The 10684-nt window shown below is 38.8% G+C and overlaps 1 protein-coding gene across 1 annotated transcript; it reads right to left on the reverse strand.

Moving 5' to 3' along the window:
* Positions 1-1862: 1862 nt before the first annotated feature.
* Positions 1863-2843, reverse strand: LOC142750764 (olfactory receptor 1468-like). The gene has a single exon (XM_075859742.1). It carries the CDS (start codon positions 2841-2843, stop codon positions 1863-1865), a length of 981 nt encoding a protein of 326 aa, XP_075715857.1.
* Positions 2844-10684: the final 7841 nt, after the last annotated feature.

Here is a 10684-nt window from a genome sequence, read left to right on the forward strand (position 1 = left end):
AGTAATAACAGCTCAGCTACAAAGCAGAAGACCATTTATATTCAAAGATTGTGGCTGCCGGGTGCTGTAGCATGTGGTGTGCAATAATAGCTTATCCTTTGTGGCATCACTCGCTACAGAGATCCAAAGTGTCTCTGGAAGATACATTAGCACCATAACTGTGCTATCGGAGATTCATACAATTGTTTTTCATGGTCAAGAAACTGCACACATTTCTAAGATCACCATGCACAATGCCAAGCATGCCACCACTGGACTCTGGAGCAGTGTGTTCTGAAAGGCACTCTGATAGATTAATCTGGGTTTGGAGAAAGCCAGAAGAACGCTACTGAAAAGCAAAGTGCCTTCTCTAACAATTGGTGGAGGAGGGATAATGACCTTGGGCTGTTTTTTAGGGCTTTGGCCCCTTCTTTCAAGTGTAGAATAATCTTAGCTAATTGTAGACATTTTAGACAGTTATGTGGCCACAGTTCCTTTCCTGTTCCAGCATGACTGTGCCCTTGTGCACTAAGCAAAGTCCATAAAGACCTGTAATAAGGAGTTTAGTGTTGAGGAACCTGAGTGTTCTGCACAGACCCCTGACCTTATCCTTATCCAAACCTTTCGGATGAATTGATAAGGCAATTGTGGGTCAGATCTTCTCATCCAACATCAGTGAATGACCTTAGAAATGCATTTTGGCTCAATAAACACGAATTCCCACAGACACACTCCAAAATCTAGTGGAAAACCTTTCCAGAAAAAGTGAAGGCTGTGATAGCCACAAAGGTGGGAACCAACTCCATATTATTACACAAATGGGATATCCAACAATATAGCTGAGATGGTGCAGTGTCCACCTACCTTTGACCAAAGTGTATATATATTTATCTTCTGTATATTATGGCATATGTCTGGGAATTTAGAATGTTTCGTGTTTTTTGTGCTGCCTAGTTCTTCGTCGCAAGAAGCACAGATTAGCAAACATGTCCTAGAAGCAGGAGAGCAGCAGCAGACCAAAGCGAAGCTTTTGTCAGAGTCCTCGCTGGGCGGAAAATGGAGCGAGACCAACCATTTCAAAGTAGAAAATATAAAAATATTGTACTTCTACAAACATCACAAATCTTAAGCTTGGACAAACCTTTCTTTCATCTCTAATCATAGCTTAACATCTCTGATCTTACTACCATTATTTCTAGTAAATTCAATATTATATTAGGCCAAAAAGAATGAATTGTTCCCACACCCTCTACTCTTCTAGCTAATATATTTGTTCCCTCATGTTTTCACAGAGAGTAAAGAGACTTAAATTATTCCTAATACTGTTTGCATGTGTGTGTGTGTGTGTGTGTGTGTGTGTGTGTGTGTGTATGTGTGTATGTGTGTGTGTGTGTGTGTGTATGTGTGTATGTGTGTATGTGTGTATGTGTGTATGTGTGTGTGTGTGTGTGTTTGTGTGTGTGTTTGTGTGTGTGTTTGTGTGTGTGTAGAGTATTACTATCCTTCCTTAACTGGGCTTTCAGCGGTGCAATAGAACTGCTATTAAATCCTCTGCTGTTTCTGCCCCAATTTACACAGTTAAACAGTTTGGATGACAAATTTCCTACTACGGAGTCATATTTACTATATATAATACAATGGAGGCTGAGATACTATAAATATAGATCCCTATTTCAGTCTCCATTGCAGTACGTGAGGGAAATATGTCTCCATAGTAGGATAAATAACAATATTTTTTACCAATTTGCTTGTCTCTTCTTGGGACATTCATTTATCTGCCATTCACAGAGGAATACAAAGGATGGGACTCTTGTCCCTTTTTGAACTATAAAATGTTTTTTAAACCATAATCAAGAAGCCACTATTATATCCCATAATTCCCCTTACCTTTCTACATTGCCCATATTTATACTGAAGAACTTATTATAAGATTCATACATACCATAAAAAACATAAAAAAACACCTTCCTGAAGGCTTCCTTGATGTCTTTATTTCTCAAGCAGTATATCACAGGGTTAGTTAGTGGAGTCACCACAGTGTACATGAGAGACAGAGTCTTATGTAAAGTAATAGATTTTCCCTTTCTTGGGGTCAGATAAACTGAAAATAGGGCCCCATAAAATATTGACACCACAGTTAAGTGGGAACCGCAGGTGGAGAAGGCTTTTTGTCTACCGATGATGGACTGTATCTTGAGGACTGTATGGACTATATAAGCATAAGAAATGGAAATGATGAAGAATGGACAAACAATTACAAAAAAGCCAATAAATAGAGCATAAATCTGAAATGTCAGTATATTAGAACAAGATAGATCTAATATAGGATCAAAGTCACAAAAAAAGTGATCAATGACGTTTGACCTGCAGAAATGAAGCTTGGACATATTGATTATTTCAATTATTGTTAAAGAAAAACCAATGAGCCAAGATAAAAGAACAAACATGAGGCAAACCAGAGGAGTCATCAAAGAATTATAATGTAGTGGACGACATATGGCCAAATATCTGTCATAAGACATGACGGTCAATAGAAGACATTCCAAGCCTTCACAAGAACCAAAAAAAAAAAACTGTGTAATACATCCAGATAGAGACATAGAGGATCCATTGTTCAGGACACCATGAAGCATGTTCGGGACAATATTTGAGGACAGGATGATGTCTGACATAGTGAGTTGTGTGAGGAAGATGTACATGGGGCAGTGGAGGTTCTTGCTGTAGGACACCAGGGTGATGACCAAGAGGTTCCCACAGATTGTCACACAGTAAATCATAAGAATTAGAAGAAAAATCAAAATTCTGAAGCTATGTAGTCCTGGGAACCCAAGGAGAAGAACTGAGGTTATGTTGTTCTCTTCCATTCCCTATAAAAATCTGAAATTTTCAATAAAACACGGATATTGATTAAAACCAAAACATTAATAAATACAAATATTTACAATTATTTATTTGTTTATAGTTCTTATGGGGGAAAAATAAAACATTTTTTGCACAGATTACCATTAATAATGTGTTATGGTTATGATGACACCAGGTTTGTATATGTTATGCACTGGTTTGTTATTCGATTATTGTTTTTCATCTTAATTGTATTAAATAAATAGTATTTTGTTTTAGTCCCATTAGGGAATTTTTAAACCATAATGTACTGCCATATGTCTACATGGCAGTATATAATATCCGGTATACTGTGCATAATAATATATATAGACAGAGAAGATTTACTCATTGAAAGTGTTAAAGCCTATGGGAAAAAAAGGACAGAGTGCCCACCATCCCCAACATCGGCCTTATACACAAGAGTGTGTTTCTCGTCAGTGTTCTGTCCGTTTCTACTCTGGACAGCACACGGACCCACGCAATTCAATGAGGCTATTCACACCTCAATGTTTTGTCACAGAGCGGGTATCCGTTACGAGAAACTCCCTGCATGTCCTCTTCTGGTCTGTTTTTGCAGACCAGACTCGACCATTAAAGTGTAAAAGTGCATGAAAAAATAACGGACAGCACACTGACATCTGTGCGCCGCCCGTTTTTCAGACAACAGTTGCTATAGAAATGCAGACAAAAAAAAGAAAAGTGAACCAGTCATGTGCTTGCAGAGGGGAAACATGGTGGAGAAAAACAGATGACACCACACGGAAACCACACGGATAGTCATGTGCAAAAAATATGGCCCATTACGTGTGGACGCAAATCAGACAATCTCGTGTAAATCAGGCCTTAGAAATAGGATAGGTTCACAGATGGACTATATATCTGACAAAACTCTGCCCTCTTACAATCAGGTAAATATGCTGCTTTCAAAAAGTTTCTGTAGATGTTATTGAAGAACAGAAGACAGCAGGAAGACCGAAAAAGTCTGGAAAAAGAACAGATGTTTTAACAAAGAAATCTACTTCTATATCCACTAGATTCTCTGTACACTGTAACAAGAAGTAAACATTTAGAACATCCAGTCATGGCATCACCAGCGGGTATACTCATGCCGGCTATATCAAGCTAAAAAATGTAGGCTTGTACCAAACAGTCCAGAATCTCAAAAGCGTTGAGGAATGACGGCTTCTTGTAACACTGAGCTCATCAGTCATCCAAACAAGCTCTGTGAGTAGAGAGTGAGCTCTGAGGCCGAGGAATAATCGTAATACTGTCACCACTACTGAGAGACAACAATTGACTATTGAAGTCTTCATCTAGAAAAATGTATTACAGTAGTCGGCATTTGGTCAACTAGATCAGTGTTTCTAAGCCAAGTCATAACTGCTTGAATAATGTTAATGAAAGTGCTGTAGCCCCAAGGCTGTGTTGTACCTATAGTATTAAAAGCATAGCATGAAAGTGACAGTGAGAGCACCCCCTTAAGGCATAAGCACTAGGAAAAAAACAATATAAGTACAGTGGAGGAAATAAGTATTTGATCCCTTGCTGATTTTGTAAGTTTGCCCACTGTCAAAGTCATGAACAGTCTAGAATTTTTAGGCTAGGTTAATTTTACCAGTGAGAGATAGATTATATATAAAAAAAAGAAAAAAGAAAAATCACATTGTCAAAATTATATATATTTATTTGCATTGTGCACAGAGAAATAAGTATTTGATCCCTTTGGCAAACAAGACTTAATACTTGGTGGCAAAACCCTTGCTGGCAAGCACAGCAGTCAGACATTTTTAGTAGTTGATGATGAGGTTTGCACACATGTTAGATGGAATTTTGGCCCACTCCTCTTTGCAGATCATCTGTAAATCATTAAGATTTCGAGGCTGTCGCTTGGCAACTCGGATCTTCAGCTCCCTCCATAAGTTTTCGATGGGATTAAGGTCTGAAGACTGGCTAGGCCACTCCATGACCTTAATGTGCTTCTTTTTGAGCCACTCCTTTGTTGCCTTGGCTGTATGTTTCGGGTAATTGTCGTGCTGGAAGACCCAGCCACGAGCCATTTTTAATGTCCTGGTGGAGGGAAGGTGGTTGTCACTCAGTATTTGACGGTACATGGCTCCATCCATTCTCCCATTGATGCGGTGAAGTAGTCCTGTGCCCTTAGCAGAGAAACACCCCCAAAACATAATGTTTCCACCTCCATGCTTGACAGTGGGGACGGTGTTCTTTGGGTCATAGGCAGCATTTCTCTTTCTCCAAAAACGGCGATTTGAGTTAATGCCAAAGAGCTCAATTTTAGTCTCATCTGACCACAGCACCTTCTCCCAATCACTCTCAGAATCATCCAGATGTTCATTTGCAGACTTCAGATAGGCCTGTACATGTGCCTTCTTGAGCAGGGGGACCTTGCGGGCAATGCAGGATTTTAATTCATTACGGCTTAATGTGTTACCAATGGTTTTCTTGGTGACTGTGGTCCCAGCTGCCTTGAGATCATTAACAAGTTCCCCCTGTGTACTTTTCGGCTGAGCTCTCACCTTCCTCAGGATCAAGGATACCCCACGAGGTGAGATTTTGCATGGAGCCCCAGATCGATGTCGATTGACAGTCATTTTGTATGTCTTCCATTTTCTTACTATTGCACCAACAGTTGTCTCCTTCTCACCCAGCATCTTACTTATGGTTTTGTAGCCCATTCCAGCCTTGTGCAGGTCTATGATCTTGTCCCTGACATCCTTAGAAAGCTCTTTGGTCTTGCCCATGTTGTAGAGGTTAGAGTCAGACTGATTCATTGAGTCTGTGGACAGGAGTCTTTTATACAGGTGACCATGTAAGAGCTGTCTTTAATGCAGGCACCAAGTTGATTTGGAGCGTGTAACTGGTCTGGAGGAGGCTGAACTCTTAATGGTCGGTAGGGGATCAAATACTTATTTCTCTGTGCACAATGCAAATAAATATATATCATTTTGACAATGTGATTTTCTTTTTTTTTTTTTATATAATCTAACTCTCACTGGTAAAATTAACCTAGCCTAAAAATTCTAAACTGTTCATGACTTTGACATTGGGCAAACTTACAAAATCAGCAAGGGATCAAATACTTATTTCCTTCACTGTAGAAGCATTTCTGTTTTAATCACTAAGTTTTTATATAATTTATTTAAAAAGAATTAAAACTTCAATCTGTCATGCTATGTATAATAGTTTACTGACTGTTATATGTCATTTATATTTCCTATACTAAGTCCAATAAAATTGTACTATTAAATAATGCAATACTACTAAGAATTTCCTTTCAAAAATATTTCTATAAAATATCATGTGTCAATTTCCTCCTGAATTTATCTTAGAAACAGTGGTCTTATAAATCAACAACAAAGCAACAACAACAACAACAACAACAACATTAACAAAAACAACAATTGTACTAGATTTTTTTTTATTTTTCTAGCAAATTGACAAAGACAAAATTCACAGCACTAAGATCTGCTTTAGATGATATATTGTTTTATAATTAGAAAACATAAAATTTATGCAAAGAGAATGTCGGAGATTAGAAAATAGGGTGTGCTTGTTTTTCTATTGTCCATTGGTTACATTTTGTATTGCCCCATTCAAGTGAAAACCAGACACAACACATGTGCTGTCTTTGATTACAAAAAGAAAAAACAAATCTAAATTTCTAAACTTGAAACAAACATTTAAGAATAAACATCAATCAGGATTACAATACAATAAATATAAGGAAGTCTGAAAAAAAACAAAACAAGAGAATTGTGAACCATTCCACTGGTCCCTGGAAGACGTTTTCAGCATGAACCTTATATACAATTTGACATTTTACATTTATAGACTTCAAAAAATCTGCCAAAAATATGGAAAAGGAGAGAGGGACAACACTTGTAAATTATTTTATTAGAATGAAGTGGATTGATTTTTTAAAAAGGAACTAACCTAATCCCGTCATCTCAGAAGTTGATACTTACAAGGTTCATGTTCTCAAAAGGAAAAATAAAATAAAACCGACTCTTCAATGAAGGAAATTGTTCCTGTAGAAAATACAATGACTGATGGTCGGCCTTTTATAATCTGGTGAATTAAACCTGCAGAAAAAAATAAAAATAAATCATTCCCCTGCCGAGCTCAATGCCGGTCTCTGAGGTGATTACCAAAAGTTCAAAGAACAAGCTAAGAAAAAAGAACAAATTATCAAGATGAATTGTTTAATGTTATATTTTATAAATAAATGTATTTCTCTGTGTATAGGTGTAGCTCTCTGTAGCTTGTAATATGTCCACATTTATAGTTTTTGTAGCATTTTGCCTTATTTCTGTGAATTTTTTATAAATATTTTTCTGCCACACCATAAAAAACTGCAATAAAAAATCTCTAGTGTAAATGCCACATGTGAACATACCCATAATTGGACACTAAAGTACGTACAACAAGCTGATATTTCCTGTTTTCTGCAGCTCACTTGTTAACTTAACTGTGTAGACTAGGACAGGGTCAGCAGAGCAGGGGATTTAATTGCAGCTCCTTTGTACTGCTGGAGGCCTAGATAAGGCAGGATAGTTATACTATACAATATATACAGAGATTAAGATGCTGATGATCTTAGACACGGGAAAGGTATTTGACAAAGTAGCCTGACCTTTCTTTTATGCGGTGCTAGAACGCAGTAACTTCAACCCCATGTTTACACAATGCATCCAACATCCAAAAAAAGAAAGTGAAAAATGAAATCTTCAGGGAAGTGACCGGTGTCGTTTCTGACTCTGGAAATTTACCACTAAAGGTGAAGTTTACGAATGATCGATGAATGGTATTGCAGTTTTTCCTGGCACCTCCACAACGGTACTCATAGGAGGATTCCCCGCCTCTTGAGGAACAGGAAACAGCATGGACACAGGAATAAAAGGCCTCTCCTCCATACCTTATCAAGTTTCCGGTCCCTCTAGGAAGCATGGCCATCTTGCCGTTGTGGAAGAGCAGGAAGGGATACTATCCGCCCAGTCTTGTCTCTGCCCGGCCCTAACGAATGTGAGGTCCGGAGGACTGGTGGAGTGAGTGGGGTTATGAGCGGCTTGCAGTTTCCCTCCGGCTCTATGGCAGAAGTACTCTGCTGGAGGCAGCCCCGAGTATGGTTCCCTTGGGAGCCAGGAAGGAACAGCACGAGGTACCTGGCGGACATGTATTCCTTTTGGCAAGGAATCCCGCTTCTCCCCCTGGGTCTCAGCGTCTCCGGTCACATGTTTCATGGGATGCGGACCTATGACGCGTGTGTGGCGTCATCACGCTGTTACCCAGAGGACTGCAGGGATTGGCTGAGACAGCAGGAGGCGGAGCCTAAAGAACTGGCAACAGATTCCAAATAAAAGTCTGCTGGTAAGTAATTCCAGCGTCTCTCAAGCCATGTCGGTCTCCTCTGATGTGGCAGGTCCCCGCAAGTCTGCAGATCCTGTTGTTGCCTCTTGCCCGGTATGTCCCTCCTCCTTCTTGTATGCTTCTCCCTCCCTTCTTAAACTAAGTTGGGAACTGAAGTTATTTTGCTTTGTGACTTCTTACTTTCTCCTGTTAGTTGCCTTATTTTGACACTTCTTTGTGCTTTATTTAAGGAAACTCCTCAGCCTAAGCAGCCTATTAAGAAGCCTGGAGTCTGTAAGAAATCACTGTTCTAATCATATAAGAAGGCACTATGCTCAAAATGCTTTCTGAAATTGGTGGTGGATAAAACACCGTCATTTTTGGATAGCATAAAATCTATTATAAAGGAAGTTAGCTCTGCTGTTACTCTCCAAATGGATACCAGATCTCCCAGGCCTTCTACCTCTAGTTTTCATCAACCCTCTGTAACTTCTGCAGTTCTTTCTGATGGGCTAGATGAAGGTGAGATTCTAAGTCAGAATGATTCAGACTCATCAGATGAGAATACCGGTATGCCCTGCAGTATGATGGAAGACACGGAGTGTCTTCTAAATGCCATTCGGGCAACCATGAACATAGAGGATACTAAGAAACTACAACTCCTCCCACAAGTAAAAAAGTTATTGCTCTTGGAACTCGTGGAGTGAAAAACAAAAATGAAAATAATAAAAATGGATCGGTCATAAAAACAGGACTTTACTTATAATTTAAGTGATATGTCGACCTACCAACCAACATTTTTATTGTTCTAATTAATCTACAATGGAAAAAGAAGAGATTGTACAAGAGGTCTTGATTAAACATTTCCTTTATTTTTGTGTCTACAGCTCCTGTGCAGACCTGTGTGTCTCCATGGTAACAGACAACAAGCACCCTCTGTACTCTGATTCTGCAGACTTATTTTCTTCCATCTGTCCCCTTCTTTATACAGTACTAACATCAAATTATAGAGTTAGCAAGAAGTAGGGAACTAGAAATTGCAAAGCAAATATCTAATTAACATTAACCCTTTCGGGATGAAGCCATTGTTAGTTTTTTTCATTTTTTTACTTCCCGTCTTCCAAGAGCCATAACGTTTTAATTTTTCTTTCAATGGAGCGATGTGATGTCTTATTTTTTTGCGGGAAGTGTTGTAGTTTCTATTGGCATCATTTAAAATACCATATAATGTACTGGGAAGCTGGAAAAAAAATTCTTTATGGGGTGGAATTGGGAAGAACTGTGATTCCTTCATTGCTTTTTGGGTTTTGTTTTTACATCTTTCACCATGCGGTAAAAACAACAGGTTAAAGAGGCTCTGTCACCAGATTATAAGTGCCCTATCTCCTACATAATCTGATCGGCGCTGTAATGTAGATAACAGCAGTGGTTTTTTAATTTAAAAAACAATCATTTTTGAGCAAGTTATGAACCATTTTAGATTTATGCTAATTACTTTCTTAATAGACAACTGGGCGTTTTTTTACTTTTTACCAACTGGGCGTTGTAAAGAGGAGTGTATGACGCTGACCAATCAGCATCATACACTTCTCATCATTCCAGCCCAGCTTCTATTACTGCACAAAAAACAAGCTCTCACACCGCTCAATCCACAGAAAAATTAAAAAAAGTTCTGGTTTTCAGAATGTGGGGACACAAAACTATTTTTTTTTTAACAAATATTTTTTTCTTTGTAAAACAAAAACTATATAAATCTGGTATCACCGTAATCGTATTGAGCCACAAAATAAAGTTAAAGAGGTTCTGTCACCAGATTATAAGTGCCCTATCTCCTACATAATGTGATCGGCGCTGTAATGTAGATAACAACAGTGGTTTTTATTTTGAAAAAGGATAATTTTTGAGCAAGTTATGAACAATTTTAGATTTATGCTAATTAGTTTCTTAATAGACAACTGGGCGTTTTTTTACTTTTTACCAACTGGGCGTTGTAAAGAAGTGTATGACGCTGACCAATCAGTGACCAATCAGCATCATACACTTCTCATCGTTCTAGCCCAGCTTCTTTCACTGCACAGCGTGTTCTCGCGAGATCACGCTGTGCTGTCACATACTCCCACATTAACTTTACAAAAGTGTCTTTACAGCCCAGCTTGTTTCACAGCACAGCGTGATCTCGCGAGATCACGCTGTGCTGTGAGTAAGTCCCACAGAAACTTTACGAAGTGTCGGGAGTGTGAATAGACATTGCGTCCTGGCTGGAGGTGATGTCTATTCACTCTCAAGACACTTCGGTAAAGTAAATGTGGGAGTAAGTGACAGCACAGCGTGATCTCGCGCGAACACGCTGTGCAGTGAAAGAAGCTGGGCTAGAACGATGAGAAGTGTATGATGCTGATTGGTCAGCGTCATACACTTCTTTACAACGCCCAGTTGGTAAAAAGTGAAAAAACGCCCA

This window comes from Rhinoderma darwinii, chromosome 3 (genome assembly GCF_050947455.1).
Source record: "Rhinoderma darwinii isolate aRhiDar2 chromosome 3, aRhiDar2.hap1, whole genome shotgun sequence".
In the NCBI taxonomy this organism is placed as follows: Eukaryota; Metazoa; Chordata; class Amphibia; order Anura; family Rhinodermatidae; genus Rhinoderma; species Rhinoderma darwinii.